The following is a 27,864-nucleotide window of genomic DNA, read 5'->3' on the forward strand; positions in this document are numbered from 1 at the left end:
AGAGAATTTTAAAAAAAGTGAACACTTTACTTTTTTACTGCGTTAAAGTAACTACTATAGAAAACATATTGTAAGTACAATATATGTATGATAAATTGATAATATACATATTATTGTATGTGTTGTAAATAATAAATTAATGACGGCGTTAACTAAAAATGTATAATAACTAATTATGGCATTTCCATTGGTATAGCTCTAAATTAGAGAACGCTAAGCATTCTTATGATCCCAGCGATTAGCACCTATATACTAGGCCAATAACAAGGAGTGTTTTAGGTGAGTGAGTGGATCACTGGGTATTGGTGAATTGTTTAATAGTAATTTTAGTATAACGTACGTTGTATCCACATTCGATTTTGGCACGTTTTACATTTGGTTACTGCTCGAGGTTTCGACATATTTTGCAATTTAACTACCCCCACATAATAACAGTATATAGTCATATAATATGTAATATTATAATACCTTTTATTTCATTATAATATTTACACAATGTATACAATGTTATTTTTGCGAAACAGACCCTTTGGCCAGGACCTGTTTGGGGAGAGCGCCCCTCGTGTTTACCCAAACCTATGATATTCAAGACCAGTTGTGGAAATGGAATTATAATAATATAACAATAATAATTGTATATAGGTGTATGCACGGCGGCGACACGCACGCCGTATAGTTGACGTCGTGTGTGCATGGAGGTGCGCGCGCTACGGCCGTGACCAATAACGCTTGAACACACGCGAGCGCGCGCGCGTCGTACGAGCGTACACACAACGCATTATACGTACGCGCGCGCTCGAGAGTACGTACAACTCAGCTGCTGCCGCTGTACCGGCGTTAACTCGGTATATTGCGTAGCGCCGATTGTCGCGCGCGCACACACCGCCCGCAACGGTCGCTCGACTTACACGCAACCGCCGCGCCGTCAGCTCGATACAGTGCTCAAGCAGTGCGCGCGCGTCGCTGATATACGTTTAGCTACTACCGTGCACGTTCGTCGCACCACGGCGGTCGTTTCTCGCGCTGTCACCGCCGCGGCGCAAACCGACGGCCTGCACCGTCCCCGGGTAGCTCGACGACAGCCGACGACCATCCCGCCGTCCACGGCCCGACGCTATCGCGGATCTCTGTCCGCAGCCGCCGATTCATATCCCGCGCCCCCGTCCCCCGCCCGCACACCCACCCGCACGAGAGATCGCGACACGGTATAGTCCGACCCGTACATGACCGATGAGATCGCGGACGACGAAGACGACGACGACAGGTCCGGTGCGCAACAGATCGAGAAAAGGTCAATACACACACATAGCAGAACGTATATTATTATAATATAATATTAATTCGAATAAAGTTTATGACCGTTTAATTAAGAATTGTATCATAATAATATCATACCTGTGTCATGACACTAATAATTATGCATAATAATTAGTTGCTCCGATTAAGTCTCTTCACTGTGCCCAACGCTCTGTTTCGGGAATATGTTTAGGAATGATCAGTCGTATTGTGGGATAGACATTCCACCAACTACACCACACGACGTGCAGTAGTTGTCATTTAAAGCGCGTAAAGCGTAAATTCTTGTCTTTTGCTGTGCAGTGGGTACATATTATATACCTATAATATTAATTAAATACCTGTAAATGACAATTCGTTACGTGACTGTACTCCACTGTTTTTATTGCTTCCCTGACATTGTCATCTCGCTAGTCGACATAGAAGACTGGAGAGTTCAAGCGAATTGGTTTTCTAATTTCTTAAAAAAATATTACTAATTTTCAGGTAAAATATAGTTGCAACAATTTTTAACTTCCTTTTTTTCTTCACGTAATAACATTTCATTTTTAATTTCAATATGCTCCACAAACTATAATATACTTCTAATCACCCACTTGCAAGGATAATAAAGATTGCCAATGTTTAACTTCTCTTCTTCTGGTTCTTCACTATCTTGAATTTTCCCATTATTGTATTTATTCATATTTCTTGCATGAATTTATTTGTAATTATTGTAACCATTGGGCTATCAGCCCATAAACTTGATACGCTAATTACTACTGCTGCACGTGCAGTATTTCAATATAACTAAATAAGTAGCTCCGATATAGCCATATAGGTATACGCCCGACTGCACTTAGGTATTATCATATACCTAGTAAGTTATTGCACCTAATGAGTGCTCTTTATATTTACGTTCGAATTACACGCTCAGTTAGTCTATATAATAATAATAAAAACAAATTTCTTAAAAATTAATGACATATGTAATTGGATAATTTATTAATACCTATACAAAACTGACTGTCTTATTCAAGTCCGTTAAATTTCGTTACGTAATGAACGTCATGTGAACAGTTTTTTTTAACGAGTCGTTACAAACTTATTTTACTTGCATGGTTCTTCCGCGTAAGACGTCAAACCGTATAAAAACTACAAATTTAAATCATATTTTGTGTTACTGCGGATATTGTTGTGTCCGTACCAGTCACCCGAGGGGTCATAACCATGCTAACTGTTTAGAATATACATACGTTGAAATGTTAAAGCAAATACCTATAAAATAATAATAACTTATTTTTTAAAATGTATTTCGACGTACGTTTCTATATTTATAGATCTACTGACCGTCCAGTTTCTGTAACAGTTTATGATTTTTATAGTACATTAATACCTATATACCTACTTGTAGTTTTAGATATAGAGTAGGTAAGTGGTAATAAGTTGATAAAGTACATTGTGAAATTATGGATGTAATGCACCTACATGATTTTTAAATGTTTATAAAGTACCCAGATTCATATGCACTAAACAATATGTTCAAACCAAAATATATGTATATTTAATTTTCTCACTAACATGACGTATCAATAAATGGAGAGTAAACTGCATGTTTTGTTAGAACATCAATATTTGCCTTCAAAAGAGAATCACTGTTGGGTATTCAACTAAAATTTAACAGTAAATAATCTATGCGCAACAATCTTGCTGTCGATTTATTTCTGTCGTAAAAATAATCACTCTGTACATTACGAACTAGACAATATTATAATATTATAGTTTTCGATAATAAATGAATTTACATAACCATTTAAACATTATATTTAATAGGTGTTTAAATTTAATCTGTTAAAGAAATTAATTTTTAATTTTCTTGACAATTATTTTGCGTGTGCGCGTGTGTGTAGAGGAGCAGTTCTTACCCTCAGCTAAGTTGCTAACCCTGTTTTTTACAGACAATTGTTCAACATTTTAATTATAACAACTTAAATACCCTGATTTTTTTCATTTATAATGCCATACGCGATACGCCTATACTGAATATGATATTATATATTATGCATATTATGTACATATTATTATTAAACATTTAAGCAATGTAATAAATTGTACAGTACCTATTCAATAAATTATAATAGTGTTACATATTTACATACATAATATACAAAGAATAATCTATAAATAGCAATACCTATAGAAATACATAGCTATATGATATATTATTACTATCTTGGCTGTAATAAAAATAATCACTTATTATGTTTTTATATCATAAGTTATAACGTATAATAAAATATAGGTGGACAGGTAGACAGGCAGTTATTTAATAATAAAGTTTATTATATAATATATATATATGTATAGATACGTTGTAAGTATAACACTTAATAGGTAATTGGTAATTACCAACTAAGTTTTAAAAAACCACACAAAATACTCGGTTTGTAGAGCTTAAAAATATTTAACCCAAAAAATCTAAAGAACGATAATTTATAATAGCACCAAATATCTATTGTATTATACATGAATATCAATAAAGTGTTATTTTTATGCTTATGAATAATTTCCAATACACTAGCGTTATTCAAATTATTTATTTTGCATACAAAATATTTTTGTAAGTAATGACTAATGACTATTCCATTTTTACTGACAGTATATAAATCATAATTTATTAAGTATAAAATATTGGATAAGAGGAAAAATAATATTGAATACATTTTTTTTGATAGTCGTATACTGTAGGTAGGTACTTAACAATTAATTATTAACATAAACAATATCATTATAATTACAAATTATATGCAAGCAAATCTAGGTATGTAGATTATAATAATGATAACTTTTAAATTTTAATGTTGGACTGTAGGAGGAATACACTCGTACGTATGTTTAGTCATATTTTAATATTATAACAACTATAAATATATTGAACTCTAATTAATACTAAATTAAAATACTAATACGTATACCTACTATACAACAGTATAACATTACGCAACAAACACAAAAGTCAAATTAATTGCATTGCGGCTTATCGATGTAAATACAAATTGGTTTTAAATACAATACTATACGTAATCACAATTCGTAAAAGTAGTTTTGCATATTGCGTAAGTATACCCTACAAGTACCTACTCCCGGAAATGTCCTGGAATTTCGGGTGTGAACGGGATCATTCCCGGGAATAAAAAAAATCAGCGTATATTTTTGTATAAGTAACTTTTTTCTTACAATAAAATAGATGGATACTTTATAATTTTGAGTACAATTTTATTTTAAAACACTATTTATAATATTATAGAGCAACAGTATCCATGCCGAAATAAGTATTGATTAGGTAGTGAATATAAAGTGAATGTGAATCCCTCCAATGTTTTATAATTTAACTATGATTGATGAACTGATTTGGTCTCTTACACACATAAGTATTATATTTTTGCGATACACCGTGTCATATTATACTCTATATTCAGCGGTCTGTATAACCACGGGATAGCTAATCTTCTATCGTAAGACCGCTGAGATCAGCACCGCGTAGATGTGATTTACCACTTATCATCAATTAACTACGAGTTTTTGTATCGCCTCTCGTTTTAATTTAACATTTAATATTGGCAATTAACATTTTAAGTTTACTAGTTTACATATAGGTACATCATGATGCATCTTTTATTTTTTGTTTCCATAATGCAATTTATTTATTTACTATTTCGATTATTATATTATGCATTTAAAGATTAAACTATGTTCAAATTTAGAATACAATTTTACGACTCACTTTAATTTTCACTTTAAGAGAAGTTAATTATTTAAATTTTAATCAAAAATTTTAATATCTTATTCAATTACACTGTTTGATATCTTAAATAATGATTTATAAATAGTAATTTATTACCATTCATTTTCGATAGTTCCAAATTCAGGCGATTCTCAAGCATTCTCAGAAATTCCCTTCAAATTATGTTCACAGGAATAAATTGCCCTATCCTACAAAAGTATAACGAGCTTAAAGAGTGTATATTGATTTTGTATTGCGCAATCCGCATTACATTCAATTGTCTCAATAGAATATATTGAATAGATGCTGAATGCTGATAAAGTTTTAGACATATAGGGTAGAAAGTTCTTCCACGTGGCCACACTTTGCCATATATTATATCGAACACCTTACCTATTGATTCAAATTAAATAAGACTTGGTTACTGCAGTATATGCTGCTTCAAACACCTTTCGAATATATATTTTAAAAATACTCGTAACGATAATACGTAAAAAATTATTAGATTTTAAACCAGTAAAAGAAACCTAACTTATACATCTGAAAATGTATGTTAAAAAGTTAAAAAGCTCTTATTAAAAAATAGATATTATTTATTAATTTATTATACTTAGTTATAATATATTGTTTTTACATTAATATATTATTATAGTAGGTAGGTAGGTAGGTACCTATTTAAATTACTCAGTACCCCTGTAGATTGTAGGTACATAAGTATATTAAATATCTTACGATGTAAGATTAAATACGGCGTACTAAATATACATCTGTATAAAAAAATTTAATATTAGGTACCTATCTGCAAATCGATATAACTAAATTTTTATAATAAAGCATTGTAGCAACAATACAAGTATCAATTGAACCACCTACTAGTTCCACGTTTGGTGCCCACAACTCACAAGTTATAGGTTGGTTGTTGGTACCTACTATACATATTAAAGTAATTAATTAGGAATAATAATCAATAATGTGACACGTTTATAGGCATTAGGCGTGAGCATTGCTTTATTACCATACATTCATATAAGTACCAATGCCACGTGCAGAATAAAAAATAATATTGAAACTTATCATTACGAAGTTCCTGCGGGAGTGGGGTAACTCAGGCTTTTCGTCTTGGTGCTAGTTTGAAATTAAAGTACATTGAATTAAAAATTGACAAATTATAGTTCATGATCGATAGTAAAAATATATAAATCCACCATCTCGAAAAAAATTCATAAATAGCCCATCATGATTATGAATGAAATTAAAACCCGATCACCGATTCATCATAATTTATTATAAAGGCCGAGTGTCGACCGCCATTCCGCCAAAGTAATAACAATAATATATAATAACTTCGAGTACATTTTTGAGGGGGCAAAAAATAATACATACTTTTTACTTATTGTGTCTAAAAATATAGAGGGGGAGGACCGAGAAAGAGATAGACGCCCTTAAACTATAATTAAATAATTTATCAATATTGAATTTATGCGTGTAATATTGTAAAAAGGTACCTCCATACTATTCAGCAGTCCTTGAGATTTTGTGGAATACTAAAATGAGTGAAAATATATCAAGTTAATACTATCCATATTATAATGTGTACAACAACTTTAAGTGCACCTATATGGCCATACAATATAAATATATTTTAATTACTAATTACCTAGTACCTATGACCTATGTATAGGTAATTATATTAAACACACACAGAACAATAATATTCAAGCTTAAGCATAATGCTTTTAACACAATATAAAAGTTTGTAATATACATATAATTAATTAGAATTTAGAGGTTAAAACAATAGGGGGCATTACGATATCTTGTCCGCACTATACAATTTCAGAATGGCAACTTGCCCTCCAGTCTATACAAATTATACCAATGTAAATATAACATATTAAGTAATTTAGGAACATCTAGATTTATTTTAACTAAATACAATTTAATAAAAATGAGGTATTTATTGACTTATTGTACATTTGTACCTAATTCATTACTAAAAGTAGTGTTTTAAAAGTTTTAAAAATTCCTCTATCTGTTATACATAATGGTACTACACACATAACAGATATTTCAGGAAATCAAATTATGAGTATTCTCTAGAGAGATTATTATTGGGAACTTAATTTTTTTTGCTAAATAACAAAATTTACTAAAAAAAATATACAGCAAAATGTTTGACACTCTCCAAGACATAATCAATAAACGTTTATTATTTGTAATGTTTATAATATTTAGATAATGTAATTTTATTTCTAAACTTATTTTATTTGAATTTCTAGTCTGAGCCCTGAGGCATTAATACTTGATAGTTGATACATTTTATTAGAACAGTTAAGTTTGAACGATTGATTACATTATTCACACCGGATCAATGCATTATAATGACTATAGTCACTATACTACCTAGATACTACATATATATATAGGTACTAGGTATAGCCGTATAGGTACTATGTAGGTATTAAGTATTCAATACTTAATCTTGAAAATGTAATATAGATTCTTCTTTTTCCTTGTTTGAAACAAAGACGTCAGATATTTTTTTTTTTTTTGAGTAGGTAACTAATTGCAATTTAAAAAACGGTTTATAAAGTATAACGGCAGTTTACAAATTGCGTTTAAAATTACCTTTTCATATACTAAATTCAGCACTACCTATATATTATGATTTATGGCTATCTGTTCCAATTCTCAAACACTCAAACTCTGCATTTTTTCGAATTATTAAAATATAGTTGCATAACTGTAATCCTACTGAAAAATGCAAAAAAGTGATGACGAGTTTATTTATATTGACATATTTTACAGTAGACAATAGCCATCAGTCATCACCCTACATTGTGTGAACATGATATAATACATACAAATATACGAGAAGACTAATAGACTATATAAAGTATAAACTGTAACATCGTACAATTCACAATCTATATGTCGCCCTATAGAATGAATGTCAAACATAATAATATATAAACATACAATAGTAGTAAAGTGTCCTTGTTTAGAGTGTTTAGACATAGTAAACGGACTACGGACCGATTTGGATGTTTGATAATATACTAAATGATGGATAACCAAAAACAATGAAAAACTACGCTATTTAAACGTTTAATGTTTAATTTTTCAACACAATGATTATTTGTACCAATAAGCCACGGTCCATAATAGTTATAATAATATATTCCTTTACGAAACCCGATAACCTGCATACTTCGGATGTACACCAATATGTTATTTTTTTCAATTATTGTTAATAAAGTAGGTAAGTGAACACTGGACATATATTATATGTAAACGTAAAATAAATGCTAAAAGCAAATGTTTGACGTATGTAGTGTCCACAATAACTCGTACATATTACTGAATTACATAGAAGGACAAATTTCGTAGGTACATGTAAAATTAACATATGCCTTACCAATTGTTTTTGTTAAATAAAAAGTGTTCATTCGTAACGCACGAATTGTCCAAAAAGAATATATTGAAATTAACGAAACGAAGTGTTATAATTTATACTTTTTCACGTCCGAAGTATTGTATGAAAAGAAACAATATAAAGGTGCAACGTGCTTAGAACTGATATAGTATGTTAAATGATCAAACAATATATAATTTTTTATATGCCATCATCTTTGCGATTCATAATTGTTACACGTTCACAAGTCTACGAATTTCATAACATTATAATATTACCGTATTCTGTCTTATTCGCATGTTATAATATATAAAATATAAATACATAGCGTCTATAATATAACTTAAAATAGATAAATCATAAATGTGTACATATTACATTAAAGAAGTAAAACTATAAATAAAACATTATGTGGGTGGTAAAAATAAATTAAACCTCAACAAGTTTTTCTACCTTAAATTATAATAATTATTACAAATTGCTAGCTATAACTTATAAATAATGACATCATAATATTTGTTAAGTCTTTTTTACCTTGTCTTTTAATTACATAATAGTTTTTAATTGTAATGTCTATGCTTAAGTAATTAACTCAATACTTACAAGTTACACGAATTACAAATGTATAAATCATTATTTTATTATTACCTATAATATAGGTATTATATTATATATATTACATGATATTTAAATAATAATTAACAGTTTAAAATCTAGGATATTGTTTGTTCTACACAAATATACAAAACTTTTAAAGATGATACTGCAGCTGGTTTCGATAAAACAAATGTAAATTTTTAAAATGCATTACCTACTTCTAGACTCTTCTTTAATAACCCCATTAGTAAGAATTCAGCAGTCATTTTCTCTGAAAAATTTGAATAAATGGCTGTAGTTTTATTTTTTTTTAAGACGGAGATCAGAAAAGTAACTATACAGGTACATATAGAAAAAAGTAGGTCAGCGCATTTCGGTGGTGGATGTTTGTCCATCGTCCCTTCAGGCTCTCGGACAGGATAGTGTAATTTTACTGTATTTGATTTGAATGCAATGATTGCATTCGATAAAAAACGATTCTGAGTGGACGAGGGAATCTTTTTTATTTAACTTTATATTTTACTTTTTATTCGTTTCTATGGTGATAAACAAAGCGTTTTAAGAACAGCTTAAGAACGATTTATATAATTATAATTATAATTTATAATTAGGAAATATCATAAAAATGAAAAAAAAATGAAAAAAAATATAAAATAAAAGAAAAAGCTCATAAGTCACTCAAATGTTTTGAAAATTGTACTATGTCTAGGTATGGATAATATAAATAAACAACCCAAATTACAAGTTTTTACGAATGTTTTTAACCGAATTACAACAAAAAAACTCCAAAATTAAAATGTCTATAAATACCTCAAAAATGGCTAAAATTTTCCGAACTTTAAACCGTAAGAAACAAAATCCAAAATACAACAAAAAATATCTCTTGTCATTTTTCATTTGAAGCAATATTTCTGGTAGAAAACGTCGTCTGTAATTATTTAATATTATAAAATCGCGAAATCGTACGTTTTTTCTCCTTTAACCGCTTTTATTTCGAGTAGCGTTTCGAAAATCGAAAAACGACCTCTTTAAAGTACCAGCTCAAGAACATGACCTTTCAGAAAAGATGCTATACTTGATACGTTTGAGCAAGTTTAAAGGGAGAAAAAGTGTTTACAGAATAAAAAAAGAAAAAGAAATAAACATTATTGTAAAACCTTTACATTCCTCGCTCCGCTCAGAATCTAAAATGTAGAAAACATTATCAAAAGATTACTTATAATATTTATATAAATACTTACTCGAACTGTTCTAAAAAATTTAATTGGGTTTTGACTAGGTCTAAGTTTGAAAAATGTACTTATCGTAAATAAAATGCATTTGGGATTTGAGTATTTAACAATGCAGATTAGGCATTTTTTCAGTATGGATTCTAGATTTTGGGCGAATTGAGTATAATTGTGAACCAAATCAACTTAAACAGAATAATATGATTAGAGTGTGTCTAGTATAAATATAGTATAGTAGGATCAATATTACAAAATTAAGTGGAGTTCATAGTATTACAAATAGTTATTACATAAATTAGTTTAAAATTCCATGGGTTAGGTTGAATGTAAAACGTTAAAAATGTAAATAATTAGTTTAATGTTACTAATTTTCAGATTTAAGATAATACAGGAATACAGGATATATAATTCTACAAAAACTTATAAAAATATATTAAGAACAATAACATTTTTTTTTTCACAGACTCTTAAACTACCTTGGTCATATCTATCTTGACTCCTGCATGGTTATGAAATAAATATAATAAATTAATAAAAGTTATTTTGTCTTGTCAATATTTATTAATTTTAATTTGTATTTCCTCTTTGATATTACATACATATTTCAAGTATAATAAGCATTTAAATTTAATTTAAATTTATGCTTCGTTTGTTAGTAATTTATTGTATAATTAAATTGAACCTGTTAACTGTTAGCTGTTGGTGAAGTTTACAACCTTTTTGATTTCGCGTTACAGCCAAAGTCCGAAAGTGTATTATTTTTCAAATGCGAGTAGTACAAATTAAAATTATTATTTAGGGTAACTGTAGAAGTTGTTTAAAACTATTTTTACCACTCAGAATACATGCGTCATACATATAATATTTATGATCATATATTCATATTCATAAATTATGTTAGTTAATTGTTTGTTTAAAAAAAATCAATTCAATTCAAGTATTTTTGCATAATAAATTGCATTATTATATTATTCTGTAGTTTATATACAGGATGATTATTGATGGGCTTATTCATTTACAACAATACGATAATGTAGGTACATTTCAGTTCTCAAACATTTTAAATCGACAAATCTTTGTAAGTCACTCTGTAAATAACTTGTAATAGACATGTTGGATTGTAGGTAGGTCGTGGTACCTAACCTGTATTTAATTTAATGATTTGATTAATTGATCGTACGACGATAAATAGTAAGTTTTCCAAGAAAACATATTTTTGTGTGTAGCAGTCCGTCATTTGCGAGTTCGAAATTCAGTTAGAATAGAATGATAAATGAGATCAGAGTACAAGCAGGTCATTTATTGATATATATTTCTAATTATAATACTTAACCTATACCTACCCAATATTCCAATCTGCTGCATAGTTTATGTACAATGCAATATGCTAAACTTTCAGATTAGAATCATTCAGTATGTGTATTATTCGTTATACATCGGTACTTGAAATGCATAATGTTTAGTATTATTTATTGTTGATGATATAATTATGCTTTTATGTTTATTGACCTTGTTAAAAATTAAATTTAAAAAATAAAACAGTGGAAGTCTTTCTGCAGTATAGTAGGAATTTATGTGTACCTACCTCGTTATTGAGTAGGTCACTGTTATTGATGTGATAAAATTGAATTCAATGATAAACACTGCCTACGAAAATCGATTCTGAGCGGAAACTGTGTACTAAGCTCTACTTCTAAGAATGCATAATAATTTATTTTTCATTTATTAAAATTTAAAATTTAATACATTTTTAACTGCAAATTTTTGAGAATTTGACAAATTTAAATTAAAAGATCCTTTTAAAAAAAGTTGTGTTTATGTTTTTTTATACTTTTTATTTACTGTTAGACCAATTTATAAGGAATTTTTTATAAATTTTTCTAACTTTTTGATTTACAAAGAAAATTATATGAACATAAATCGATAAGAACTATAGTAAAAGTAAACAATTTCATATGTTTATAAAAATATTATAAAAAAAACGAAATATTATTAAAATTACGTATTTCATGACTAATGTCTACAAATTCAGCATAAACTGCTAATAAATAAATATTTTATAAACAATTCAAATCTCTATGGTATTCATTTTAGAATTGCAAGTTACAACAAAGAATAAGATTTTTTGTCAAAAACTAGTTTTACATAAATGCTCCCGTTTTTTTGTTTTATTTTTGTTGGTTTTTTGGTGTTTTCCCGATTATTTAAATACGCGCGTTTATAATGCTTATATCTATTTTACTTCTTAAATAACATGGTATTTAAGTCAATTTGACTCACCACATAATATGACATAACTATAGTATACATAATAGTTGGAGACAATAGATTATATGAATAATAAATTAGTAATATTAATTTGGGTTTTAATTTTTAATGTTTAATAACTACCTATACTCCAAATACGATTGTGGTCTGTAATTTTATATTAGTATATATTATATTAATCACATTTGATACAGTACCAAAATAGATCTGAAAGTTTGATCTGAAGTTCGTACTAACTTTAAATTTTAACCTAAATTTTTAGTGATCATTTTTAGATCAACCAACAATAGGCAGACCTATACAGAAAATGTTGTTCGTATGAAGATCCAATTCACATAGGTATCTCGATGTTAGATAGAAGAGCGTCTTCCTGTTTATTATTTACTACCTAATATTACATTGTTTAACATATTATTACGAAAGTTTTATATAATATATAATAGACAAATTTAATAGAAAATAATTTACCAAAATCCTTATGCAATTATTATGTTATCACATTCGATGGTAATTGGTTAGGTAGGTTATATTAATTAAGGTATTGAACACATTTATCATACTTGCTTATTTAGCTTCTGTAGAGTATTTCATTAACCAACATCCAAAAATATTATTTAATAAATAATTAATGTACAGGGTGATTCTTCAAGCATGCTCACAGAGCCTCACACGCATTTTTAATGAATTTATTCAAATTCTGATTTCTTTAAACACTTTTTATAACCTTATTATCCAATGCTTGGATTTTTTTACAAAATTTTAAGGACTATTAATTATTATCCTCAATATTCATTTAATTTTTGTTTTCTAAAAAAAAGTGTATTTTGATAATTTTAAGTCTATAATAATTATACAATAATTTAAGTCAAAAACTTTAAAAGCTTATAAGAAAATGTTGACTATAATATATTATTGATATTTTTTAATAGGGGTACGAATGATGAACCTTGTATTATATTGTCAAGGTTTATATTCAGATTTCAAAATCAAAAATGTTAAATATATTTAGTTTTTTTTTAAAAAAAAGGGAAATTTCAAATGTCTATGATTAGCACAAAATTATTTTAAAATTATAAAATGTCTATAAAAACCTAATGGAAATATTTGGTGAACAATATTCAAGTATCTACAGTTTTTTATTTCTGAGTTACAACAAAAAACAAAATAAATTTTACATGAAAATTCCGTTTTTCTTAATTTTTTTATTTTCCTAATTATTTAGAAAAAAGCTTCCTGATTTTACTTTTGGCCTTCACAAGTAGGTACTAACTAAATAATAATTTCTACCAAAATCACCATGAAATTTGATAATTGACGCGTTTTAATAGCTAATTAAAGTGACATCAGGACTTTAATAAATATATATAAAATATAAAAATACATAATTGTAAAACAGATACATTCATAGCTCCGATTAGACTCTAAAAATACCCTAATATAACAAACAGGTGTGGTACACATTTTTAAATTTTTTTTCATAATATTAAACATTAAAATTACCTACTTACTTGTATTTTAGATTCTGAGCGAGGTGCTTAATTTATTTTATAACTCTTCGTGTAGGTATGGTGTCAATATGACTTAATATTTTCTCCGATATTATGTAATATGATATTATTAAGTTACAACAGTAGTAGGTACGTTGGAACTTATTTATTCAATTGTACTCGAAATTTAATTTAACGTTATAATAGCTCTTATTATTAATGAGCGTTGAGCAGCATGTGTGCGATTTCTATTTTTGACGGATGACATATTCAGACCCTAATTTCTCATATATTATAATAGTAACGTATATTATTAGGTCCATTATTTCAGTAAATGGTGTGCGAATTCATTTCAAAAGACCCCTACCCTATTGCTCCCATTCCAATAGATCATGCGGCAATATAATATATATATACATCCTTTTAATTGGTTAATAAGTTAACAGCAACCTAATTTTCATCCGGTTCATGGCTATAACGTAGTTATTATACTCGAGCGTATCCGCATGTTATGTAATGACAAAAACGACAATAATTAAGTCCTATATGCATAAAGTTAATTTAATACTAATAGAAATATTCTGTGTGACTGTGTGAACTGTGTGGATACCTATACTAATGTTTTATGAATTTAGGAAATAGGAATCTATTCATTACTTCAAAAGTACGAAAAAAACTGAAAACGAAGGTTGTGCACATTTATTTAAAATATGTATTTAATAATATTGTTTTATAATAAAACAATGCATTCCATTTTGAAGTTAACATTGTTGATTAGCAATTACACGAACAATACATTTATACCATGTTAATTTATAACTTATAGGCCACTACAGTTGTAGGTACATAATATATTTTTTAAATTATCTTATTATCATCAGTATGAGTATGAAAATGTAATTACTGGAAAGGATTACAATTTAACATTCATTAATATAACGAAAAAATAAAATTATTTTTATGAACACATATTAAATTAATTAATATAAATTGAATTATTATTATTATTATTATTATTATTATTATTATTATTATACCTGAGGGATATTACTATTGAAGGATAAAATGCTTATGAACATCAAGAATAATTTAATTATATAAAAACGTGAAGAACGTAAGTATATAATAATATAATATTAGAATTACCTACAATTTCTGATTTTTATGTAACGTAAATCATAAAATGTGTTAACAAAAAAATAAGTAAAAGTACAAAATAAGTTTTAAAAAAAAGATTCAATGTAAAATTATTTTTTAAGTATCTATTGTAATTCATAGTATACCTAATAGGTATAAAATAATAACCATACGATCTTGTAAAATATTACAACTATTCTGGTTTCTGGCATTTAAACAAATCTATATTATATGAGTGATAATATCAAGAATATTATTCTACTTCTATTAATGTGTTTAGTTAATGTGTTCTATCTTTACTACTAAATAATACTATATTAGGTATCACATATATTTTGTTTATCTATAATGCATTCGTTAACACTATTTGAACATAATATTTCAGTTGTAAATTATATGATTTCATATAATGTAATTTTTAAAACAACAAACTAATTTATGGCAATTTAAATGCATTTAATTCTTTAATATAATATATTGGTAGGAATTTTATTATTTATTCAAATATGTGATTTTAAGAATTATATTTTTCTCCCAATCTCCCATTTTTAACACTTTTCTTAAGTTTGGTTTCACGTCTGTCTGTGATCAAATCTTGCGCGCTCGATTTGAGGCACTTTTTGAAGATGAAAAATTCTTTCTAATTAAATTTGAAATAATAAAAATAAAATAAAAGATACCTCAAGTTGTTCCTGAATCAAAATAACAAAGCAATTATTGTTGTTAGATATTATTTCGTAACTGCATAATTTAATACATCAACTATTGTTCGAAATACAAATCATTAACTAATGACTTCACATTCTATTCTGAAAATGCAGTAGGTATAATAATATTTATTCAATTTCACCATTGCGACTTTATTTTTTATAAACTAGTAATTGCTAATATTACGTTCTAACACCTCGCCGGTTCAATTTCAATATTCTAAGTTAATCTTCGACAAATAGTTTTAAAATTTATATAATGTATGATATTATTTTAGTGTATGATAATATTATAGGTTCAGTAGAAACAATCTGAACAATAAAATCCACTTGGAATCTAAAATAAAATAATAATTATATAATAATTATTATACCAAAATAAAGATAGTATAGGTATAGAATCAAACGAATACCTACATTAACTGATAAGTTATTATATGCATAATTTAATTATCATCCTATGGAGTGCATTTTATTATTAGTTGTCGCAATTATTTTCCCATAATCTACTATAACGGTTCCTGCCCTCTTAGCCTTTGTATCTAATCTTGAATTAAATAAAAAAAATATCATGAATTGATAAAAACTATTGTACTCAGTGTATAATCAAGACTTTCCAGGACCCTAACATTGAATATATTGGTATGTAAATTAAATATAATACAATAGTTTAGTTAATTTTATGTAAGACCTAGCCATGGAATAATATTATAATATTATTTACTTTAAAATTTAAACTAAAAACAAATTTTAATTTAAAAAAAATTTAGTTTAATTAATATTAATAAGTATACCTACATTAATGAATAACTAAATATAAATGAAAAAATATAAAGTGATATTTAATTGATAATATAATCATTAAATTGTATAATATTATATTATCAGATTAACAGATTTTGTTTGTTTTTATTTATTTTATTAATATAGGCATTAAGTAGGTACTGATGTTTTATTTTAACGCAACATCTCTTAATATTATACATATAAATTATTAGAAATTCAAATTTATATGATCAAAAATAAATGTACATGCAATTTAGTATGTACAGTAATATATTAAATTTACTAAATACTTTGCATTTACCTTATTAAGATGAAGCTACCCGTTCATTTGTTGTCTCCGTCTTACACACGTACGATATAGCAAATTTTCATTCACTATTTTTAATAGTGTGCTGTTAGTTTTGATATTACGGTGAATTTATCAAACTTTTAGGTGAGAATATTATCTGTGGTTAAAGCGTCAGCGATTTTTCAATATTTTAATTTTCAAGCTAGATCTGAGCAGTTTTTATTTGTAATATTTCACATACCTATATCTTGCTTAGAAAATTAAAATATTGAAAAATCGTTTAAGCACAAATAATGTTCTTACCTAAAAGTTTGATAATAGGTTCAATTCACTGTAATATCTGTAATATCAAAACTAACAGCACACTATTGAAACTAGTAAATGAAAATTTGATATGCCGTACCTCTTTGTGTAAGATAGAGACAACAAATGCATGAGCAGCGTCCTCTTAATATCTATTTTATATAGGCGTACATCTTTATTGTTTATTATACTTATACTTAATATGTTATACCTACGTTTATGAAAATACTTATTTTACTTCTATTTAATTCTCAGATTAAGCATAATATGATTATATAAATATGTATATGGTATATTTAGATATTATTTTGATTGATCCTACATGTTATTTCTTAATATATTATTATAACAATATTAATTTTAAAAATCATACTATATTCATATTTAACAAAAATATTTTATTTAAATAAAAACAATATATTTTAATAAAATGTTTTTTATAAAGTGACACAACCTGTAGCATATGCAGGAATTTGTTCGGTTAGGGTTTTACCAGAGTAAATATTTTAAATCATTTTTTTTCCAAACAGATTTTATATAATTGCTTATAACAAATTATAGATAGTCTCAAATTTAGTCTACATTTAGAACACCCAAGTGTTTAACCAGTACACCTGGTCATCTATAGAGCCTCTTCGGGTCATAATAAACTTGGTAATAATCGATGGACGATGATACATGATGATACACCATACGACGATTATAGCAGACGTTTATAGCAATGTTCTAAATCAGCCAAAAAACTGAAACTATGATCCACGTCCTTGCCATATTTAACAATTTATTTTATATAAATGACCAACAATTTACAACTCTGTGTATTGAAATATGGTGGTAAATAAGATTTTTTTGTAAAATAAAGACATTTTAGATGGGGTCAGAACCCTACGCCACTGGGCACAAATTATCTTGATCTATCCTTAAAAATATTATGTATTTTATTATATCTTTATAAATTGTAATGTAATATAAGTAAGTAGTATCTACTATACTTAGGTGACTAGTAAATTAAAAATGTTTGCACGCACTTAGCAACTATGTATAGGTACCTAATGAATAATAAATATTTAATATAAAAATGAACAATTATCATATTATAAACATATCCAAAATTCAATATTGTATAGTTAAAATGGCATAACTATGCTATAAGTTAGTTAAGAACTAATAAGGAAACAGAACGTAAAATATTTTAAATTGGTCGCAAATGCTAGTTATATTTATTTTATTACTCATTAGTCATTACTCAATGGTTATTATTTATTAGATATACATTGTAAATTCTTTGGACTATAAATTAAATGTTATTGTTAAAAATAACTGATCATAAAAATAGGCAATATTTATAAACAAATAGCCCTTCACCCTTAATACATACCAAAAGTAGGAACCACAATACCAAAATTTGTTCCGGTTACTAAATTTTTAAAGTGTAATGTGTAGCATTGATTATTAGATTCAACCAAAGATAAGTTAAGTAATTTGCCATTACCTTTGTTAGTTTATTTACTATTTTTTTATTTATTAAAAATTAAAAATGTCTATAGAAATATGAAAAATACAAATTGTATTATTGTTTTGGTATCATATAAACAATATGTCTATATGTATATTTGTATATCAATATCACTATATAGAGATGAAATAATATGAAATATTATTTTTTATTTAATTGACTGTTTTTAAAGCGATTTGTGAAGGCATTAACAGAATTGTAAAATCAAATACATGTATATTATGTTCGTCACGGAACAACTACCATGGTTATATGGTTCTTCTGACTACGAGGTGACTTGTAACTGAAAAAACATGTGTGCTTAACATCTCAATAATATAAATAACGTAACAAATAACATTTTCGTACCAAAAATAATAATTTTTTTTTGAAGGAAAAAACATTACCGGAAACAAATTTGTGTTAGTAACCGTGACGGAAAGTGTATTGTTGAATGGATACCAACAAATGAGAATGTGATAAAAAAATGTCTCAATGTCAGGACCTATTTATATTATTATCATTAACCTTCAACATTTGTTGCTTCAAAGCACTACATAATAATGCTTAGAACCAATAAATCACAATTTGCAAATATTATACCTAAAAAGATTAACTTACCATCATTTATAAACACTTTAAAGCCGTTTAATAATTGTTAATTTGCTTAATATAATATATTGTGTATATAGTATGTGCAATGCGTATGCTATTATAGGTACCTATTTATGTATATAATACATAATATATGTGTAAATGTAATGTAATTATATACAACATACGGGTATGCATTGTCCAAGACCTTAACTTGTGCGTTTATTAAAATGTATACAATTCATAGGCACCTACACATACCTATTGCATAAACAAGCTACAAACTCAAAAATGTTACTAAATTAAAATTGTTTATGTTTGTAGAAGTCACATCACACAACACGGGTGAAAAGTCGTGAAAAAGTAAAATCATATAGATGACTTGATGTGCTTAAGCTGGATTCAAGCATGCACCGCCATACACCTGCTGTGGAGTGTGCTGTACATAAGCGTTGGCGCTGTTCAAATAGTAGCAGGCATATTTTTCCTATTCACAATACCTGTTCTCAGAATAGGATCAAACATATGGACAGGGTCTTGGGTAAATAATAATAATACCATTATGATAATAATATGTGAGAAATGTATGAAACAGATGACAAGATAATATTTTGTAATAGATGATGATATAAAAAAATCCGCGGTAATTGATACTGGTCACCGTTGTAATGGTCGTGTTAAATTTGATTTCAATGACATATCATTGTATATGTGAAAAACGATTCTGAGCGAAAACGGTGTGTAGCGCTCAACCTCCATTTCCGAAGATAATAATATATCATAATTTATTTTTTTTTCCATTGGTGATACGATAAGATGTTGAATTATTTTATTTTTATTTTAACAGCGCATATATTGTTGATATTTAACTAACAAGTTGATATTACGTACAATAGAACGTTTTAAATAGTAGAACCTATAAATATAAATAGCTTGAAATTATGGACAAAATATTTCAAAAATGTCTTTGTGTATAGAAAATAATAATACATATTATTATGATGGAAAAAAGTTTCAATTACAACCAAATAAGTAATAACTAAAACCATAAGATGATAATTGTTTGCAATGTCGTCAAAATTCAAACTACTCACGTTTATAAAAAAAAATGTGACTGTATTTTCGATATTTTTTTAATTGCCGTAAGAACAACTTATGAGGAGCCATTGTATTAAAATATCCAGATTTATGACTAAAACAAAATGTTTACATAAATGAAACATAAATCGAAAATAGCTAAAAATAAATTAAAATGTCTATAAATAACTTAAAAAGCCAACATCTTTTGAATAAAATCTCAATATGAAAGTATAATTATTTGATAACAATTTCTTGTATGTATCTATCTAATTAATTTTTGAATTTACAACAAAAAAACAAAATCAATTTTATCGAATACTCATTACTTGTACTACATAAAAATTCCCGTTTTTACGATTTTTGGTTTGATTTTCGTTATGATTTAGAAGAGTACTGGACATTTTTACTTTCAACCCCGCAAAGTATAATCTCGTAAAATTTTGTACAACCAACACATTCATCGCTCTGCTTAGAATCTATACCTAACGATTATGTAAATAATATTAAACCAAATATTGATCAGTTCAGCTTAAAAGCTTTTATCGTTCAGCTTTAAAACATACCTAGATTTCTTTCATTCATTAAAAACCTCGACATGATAATATGTTCTAAATAAATAAATTAAACAAATTATACTACAGTATACTAATTTTTTTTCCGCAGAACGTGTTCTTTGGTGTAGGAGGAGCAGTTTTCTCGTGTGTAGGTGATTGGACTACAGCCAAACAACGAGGCCTTTTATGCCTCACTGTGTCCATCCTGATCATGAACATCGTAAATTTAATCATATTAGAAATCGGAGAATGGAGATACCTAACACCTGAATCGGTCAAAGATAGCATGTCAAGAGAAGGATTAGAAACGTTAATTTTATATGGTAATTATTATTGTTTTTTATTTATGTATATGTATGATAAATTATTTATAATATACTATATCATATTTATTTAATTCAATTTCATATATTATGCAATACCTATAAGTATACGAATACTAGTCCCCACTGAGAAGACTCGTGTCCAGAAATTTGATGTTACATTATATAATATTACCATTTGATAGGTACAGAATTCAATGATTATTAATTGTACTAAAATATTAAATTATTTTACCATGTATAGGACATTAGGACATAGCCACATAAGTTCATAGAATTACATAGATTGATTAACAAAAATAGAAAGAATGTTTAATAGATTTACAATATTATAATGGATTGTCATATTAGTATATTACCAATTCAACAGGAGATTCCAATAACCACTGTACAATTTTTTTTTAAATAACTACATTGGAAAATTCAAAATATTCGTAATAATTTAAATATTTAATTACGTAATTTAGTGCCAAATATTTCAAAATTTCTATCTTGATGTGGTTTTTTAAGTCATTTTTATAGGAGAATTCTTATTTGAGTATCTTGTGTTTACTTCTAGTAACATTGATGAAACAAATTGTGGTTTTCCAGATGTATACAATAACAGTACCTAACAGTTATGTACTTTTAAATACATTTTTACTGGTGGCACTTTTATATAAATTGTTCGTTGGATACCTTTGTTCTTTATTGAGCACCACGTTAGATTTTGACACATTTAAAACATGCATTATCAAATGCACCATTCCAACCTGTTTTACTATCGATAATAAGTGGTTCCACTAATGCTAAATACACTTGGCGAAATTTAGTTGATCCTAAAACTTTATTTAAATTTCTTAACTTATATAACTTAATTTTTATATCAATTTTATTTTTCCCTTTCACATTGCTACTGGTTTTATTTCCTGAATATTTAAAAATATAATATTTAGTTAGCGATTCATAATAACAGTTATTTAATTAAATACCTATATCATTGTGAATTTTAAGTTTAGTTCCAGTCAGTAGTGTATTTTCCATTAAATAGTGAGCAGCATAAGTTTTTTTTCTAAATTTAGGATATTTTTTACTAACCATTATTATTTTTAATATTATTTATTTTAAAACTTTGATATTTCCTCTAAAGAATCACCTGAATATAACAATATAATTTGCTAAACAAGTATCTACCTACCTAATTGGATTTTTAACGGAAGTACCTAAATTTATACCATTTACCTAGTTGTATACTGAAAAGTTTAGGAGAGATTACGTTCATTCCTTATTTCATGATGGAAACTCCCTAATATATTCATTAATTTTAACTCTTTTTTCCCAATTGTTTAAGTAAGAAGAGAAAAACTTTAAAGCATTATCGCGTAAACCTAGGTATTTTGATTTTTGTAACAGGATATTGTGATAAACAATGTCAAATGATGTAGCTATGTGTAAATAGATAGTGGCACATATTGATGTATTAGGGATTTTGTACTTATCTATATGTTAGTAATAAGTATGATAAGAAAAAAAACCTTTGCTTACAATCAAAACAGAAAAAAAATAGCTTAACAGTGTTATACTGATAGGTAATTATTATTAATTGTTATTAATATCCATGAAGACAATACTGAATATTTAACAGTTACCAGTAGGTACATTATATAGTATATTTATATATCATACTTCAGTACATTCATTATTCATGTAACCATTGCTTATGAAATGATCACCTATTTATTTTATAATCAATGATATAACTAATGATATTACAGTAATTATTATATAGTTCGATTAATTTTTATATAAAAAATAATTGTCTATTTTGTGAATGTGTGTGTACTAACCTTTATTAATATATATAGTTATTAATTCGGTATGGTATATTATAATAGATATGATATTATGTACTTGTTTTACAGCTCGTTACACTACCAGTATAAGCACATTAGTAGCCATAATCGGCGCATTTTTCGATTCGCAGATAACGTTTTGTTGTATGCTACGTGTGGATAAAACACAACAAAATACAGAACCAGATAACAATTCAGATGTCGATTACATTATGCCAAGGGTATGTTTTCAATTCTTGTGCTTTATACATAAAAAAATAATATTTCTACTTTTTATACACTTTAAAAGTATATTAGGTATATTATAGTAGTGAGGTCAGGAAAACTACTTTCAATCGATCACCAAAAACAATAAATAAAATATTTTAAACTTATAAAAGAAAATATGTATATTACTAACGAGTAAAATATGTTTCTCATATTTTGTATTGTAATGGCCGTTGTGCAATGAAAACCTAATCACCCAACCGTGGCTCTATTTTTAATCAAATAAAAAAGTATTTGTTCTAGAAATATATTTAAAATAATAACATGGAAAAGAAGGTAAAATACTCCGAAAATGTCTCAAAGTATGTTCCACAAAATACAATGAATTACAACAATATTCTCTGTGCAGATCATTCGCCATGACAACCAAATTAAGGGGAAAAGTGGTGCTCCACTACATTATAAATTATATAAAACTATACGGAAAATGTCAAAAAAAATTTTCGTGGACTCTAAAATCCAAACAACGTAATATAATCAAAATCATTATAATTAAAATAAATTATTAACCTCAGTTTTATCGGAATCAATACAAAATATAATGTAGGTAGGTAGCTATGAATAATATATACTTTTGTAGGATAATATGTCAATATTACCCATAGGCCATAACTCACATTAAATTTAATAATCGATATAGGTACCTACTGCGTATTACTATTATATTGACCCTAAAATACAATGATAACAGTTTTATGACATTGTTTTTGTTTGACTTCTCTTAACTAACCTATATTACAAATAAATAATTCAGTCCTTTACAAAGAAAAAACATGAAATATTTGTTGTGTTTTAAGAAATGTTTTTATTCTCCTTAGCTATACTCCATAGGATAGCATTTATACATTTTGTTTCACATTAGACTACCGACTATTGCACAATATATTTCATCGTCAGATGAGAGAATTATAAATATGTTTTTCCAGTGAACCTACATATTATTCTTAGTTTTTAAAACAGTTAATTAGTATTTAAAATTTAAATAAATTCAAAAAAAAAAAATTAAGATAGTTCATAGACATTTATATTTATGTAACATGATATTATTTAAATACCAATTTACTACATAAGCTGTGAAGTAACCCGTAAACGTAAACAAATAACAAATCTTTTGAGACCGCTTCTCAAAACATATTATTATACGCATAGTAATAATATGACATTTTAAATGGCAATAATTGTTCAGGTATCTATTGTTGGAAATCCTAAGTCCGAAAAATTGTTACTTTTACTATTACTTTCGTTCATTTTTTGTATGTTGTAAACGAAATTCAAAAATAATAATAGGCATTCCTGATTGGTACAATTTCGAAACTTGTCCATCAGATAGAGATATGTACCTACACTCTTTTTTCCGCGTTTTCGAAGAAAGACAGTTGCGTAATTAAACCGCATTAATTACATATTATGTTATACTTGCGTAGTTACGTTATACCATACATTGTCGACTATGGTAATACAACAGTAGATACGCCGTGCTAACTGTAGACATGTAGGTAGGTAGGTACGCCAATATCTGTGCAAGGAATGTGCCGGCTTTTATCTGGTCGTAAAGTTAACAAAATGTGCACCAATTACACCCACTCAGTTTAACAAAATAAGCGTAACCTTGGTTATAAATCGTGCATAATGTTCGAAATGGAAAACAGTTATATGGTGATGTGATTTTCCGACGATTCTAATAATAATATAGGTATGATACCTGCAACACACCAGTGCAGTAAAAACATAAGTATAGCAATGATGTAGGTACCGTAACTAGTGTTAAAGATAAAATTAAATACAAAAAAAATGTATCTAATACTCGCTCTCGGTTTCGGCATCCCAACGCCAATAAATGTGTCACGGCAGTGTCTGAAAATCAATACTGTCTGCAGTTTGCACGTATTGTTCGATAGCCAACTTTTCATAATGTTATTATCGTGTTAGACGTAGATTTGAAAGAGTGAAGAAATTAAGAAGAATGCATTTTTGTTAGGGTGTTCTAGAACGTTTACCTTTTTTTTTTTTATCAAAACGTTGATCCCAAGTTTATAACAATTAACAATGTTAAAAATTTCGAAAAATCTAATTTATAATTTCGACGTGTCTGTATAAAATAAGTCAAATAATACTCGTGGGCCAGTTCCTATTTTCGATAACGTATCAGTAATATTGCACAGGAAACAAATGAGCTGTACATGCAGGTACTCATGTTTTGTATTGTTTGTAAAATGTTGTTGCGATTTATAGTACCTACTACTATATATTTGTCGTTTCCATAAGAGCACTAAAATCCGCACAATAAACATCATCGTAAAACAATTTAAATAATTTATTGAAACTTAGTTATTGTTGCACACATAATACGTTTTTTTTGTGTCAATTTCATTAGTATAATAATACAAGAAATGTCATTAAAGTTTGACAAGACATAATTCAGTTACTTTACTTATTGCCTATTCATTTTTATTTTCGCACGGCTAACTATTTCGTGACATTTAGACTTTTAGATTTAGAGTTATAAATTCTGGTTGCCGATTTGCAAGCACACGTCCTGTTTGTCTTACATATTGTTTTACAATGACATTGGGTGTATCCTTGTGCCCCTGAAACGCCTTTTATCTATACTGTATATAGCTACCTCCCGAAGTGAAATTGGTTTTTCTGCTTGACCTGTCGATTCTACTGTGATAACATTGCCTAATATAAACTGCAGTATACGGAAATTATGTTAATTCCTAGGCAATGATATTATCATTTCCTTACCGTATTAGAAAATATGATCATAATTTCCCTGGAATCATTTCCTAAACTGTCGACAACCCCAGTAACATAATAATATATGATATTATCGATATCACTGACATCGCATCCGTCGTTGATACCGCGCAGGTTAAATCGGAGTGCGTGTTGCGGTCGAATAGTACCGCCAGGAAAACGTCGGACAACAACTACGGCCGCTCCTGGGTGTTCGAGGCGGACGGCACGGCGGGCCCGGGCGGCTGTCCCCCCACGTACGCGTCCACGGAATCGCTGAGCGCGCTCGACCACCGGTTACCGGCAACAGCGGCGGTGACGGCGGGCGCGGCCGTGTGTAGCCGGACGGTGACGCTGAAGCGTAGGGCCAAGCCGGTGACGCCGGTGGTGATCGTCGAGATGGACGGCACGGGCGGCCGGCCCACGCAGCTGATGACCAGTTTCTCTCGGACACCGTCGCCGGTTGGCCTGTCGGAGAGCTCGTCTCAGGACTCGGTGTCCGCGGCCGCCGTGGCCAACGCGCCAATTTACGAGTGCCTGGAGAAGCTGACCGAACAGTCCGTGTACAGGTCCCGCTTGAACACCGCCCTGTCGGCCAGCATCCAGGAGGCCATCGCGTCCGGTGACCGGCCGCCCCGGAGCCTGTCGCCCAGGCCACCGCCCGCCGCCGAGCCCGTCCAGTACGCGTCACTGATGGAGGAGTTGCAGAAGACCATCGGCAACAGACTCTCCAAACACGTTGAATCGCCCGAAGAGAGGTGAGTAGAAAATCGGCCACCACTCCGATATTATACATTTATACTGCAAGAGTGATATTCACCGCAAGCATATACTCACCCCCTTTTTTTTCATTAGACAAGCGCAGTTATTTAAAACCTAGTTTTTGGAGTTTTGAAGTAAAAAAATGTATTTTTATTAAACTCCGCTCTCGAATATTTGATATTTGGTTGTGATCTATCTGAATCAAAATTCGAACGAGTAGTTTCCAAGTTACTAACATTACCTATACAATGTACTTAGGTATTAAGGATAATAATATATATACCATAAAATATATTATGTGATATTTAGTGTTCATAATTACGAAAAAAATGGTAGATAAGAAATTCGAATAAACATGAAACATATAGGTATTGTTTAATTTTTAATTGATTTTCAAACTATAATAGTAGGTAAGCTATATACTGTTTTATCGTCATTGAACAATTTTTAATAATTGCTTGAACAATAACTAGGTAATAAGAACATGAAATGTATATATATTTTAATCAAAAATAATTAACTTGTGGCATTACCGGGAGCTCGGAATAGTATCATGGACTAAATTATCCTTATTACGTAAAGTTTAATAAGTCAAAAACAAATAGTTTAAATTTCACTATGCCAAACACCGTTTTCAAAAAAATATCTGCCCAATAGTTTAAATTAAAATAGAGTGCTTTTTATATGAAAAACTTGAGTTTAGTTCGTTCAAAAAATCTCAAGTATTCGAAACTATAGTCTTTGAGTATATTTAAGAACTCAAAATATCATATTTTGAATAACTGCAATATTAAAGAAAAATGGGGAAACAGGTAACAGATTTGTTGAAAGATAGGAATCAAGTGAACCTCGTCATTGAGTAAACTATAATGAATGTATTAAATTTGAATTCAATAATAAATCATTGCATACGAAAAACGATTTTAAGCGGAGACAATCAG

At 28.3% G+C, this 27,864-nt stretch overlaps 1 protein-coding gene across 2 annotated transcripts in view; it reads left to right on the plus strand.

Annotated features, from left to right (window-relative positions):
- Window positions 1–767: 767 nt before the first annotated feature.
- LOC132943097 (uncharacterized) overlaps window positions 768–27,864 on the plus strand; it is a 31,819-nt gene continuing 4,722 nt past the window's right edge. Inside the window, exons 1-5 of one of the 2 annotated variants that reach the window (XM_061011903.1) lie at window positions 768–1,315; window positions 19,691–19,907; window positions 21,110–21,323; window positions 23,225–23,376; window positions 26,297–26,919. In XM_061011903.1, coding sequence (XP_060867886.1) covers window positions 19,752–19,907; window positions 21,110–21,323; window positions 23,225–23,376; window positions 26,297–26,919 — 1,145 coding nt within the window. In that variant the 5' untranslated portion in view covers window positions 768–1,315; window positions 19,691–19,751. The remainder of the gene's footprint in view (window positions 1,316–19,690; window positions 19,908–21,109; window positions 21,324–23,224; window positions 23,377–26,296; window positions 26,920–27,864) is intronic. The other variant, XM_061011902.1, reaches the window with a different exon arrangement.

The sequence above is a fragment of the Metopolophium dirhodum genome, chromosome 4 (assembly GCF_019925205.1).
Source record: "Metopolophium dirhodum isolate CAU chromosome 4, ASM1992520v1, whole genome shotgun sequence".
Classification (NCBI taxonomy): domain Eukaryota; kingdom Metazoa; phylum Arthropoda; class Insecta; order Hemiptera; family Aphididae; genus Metopolophium; species Metopolophium dirhodum.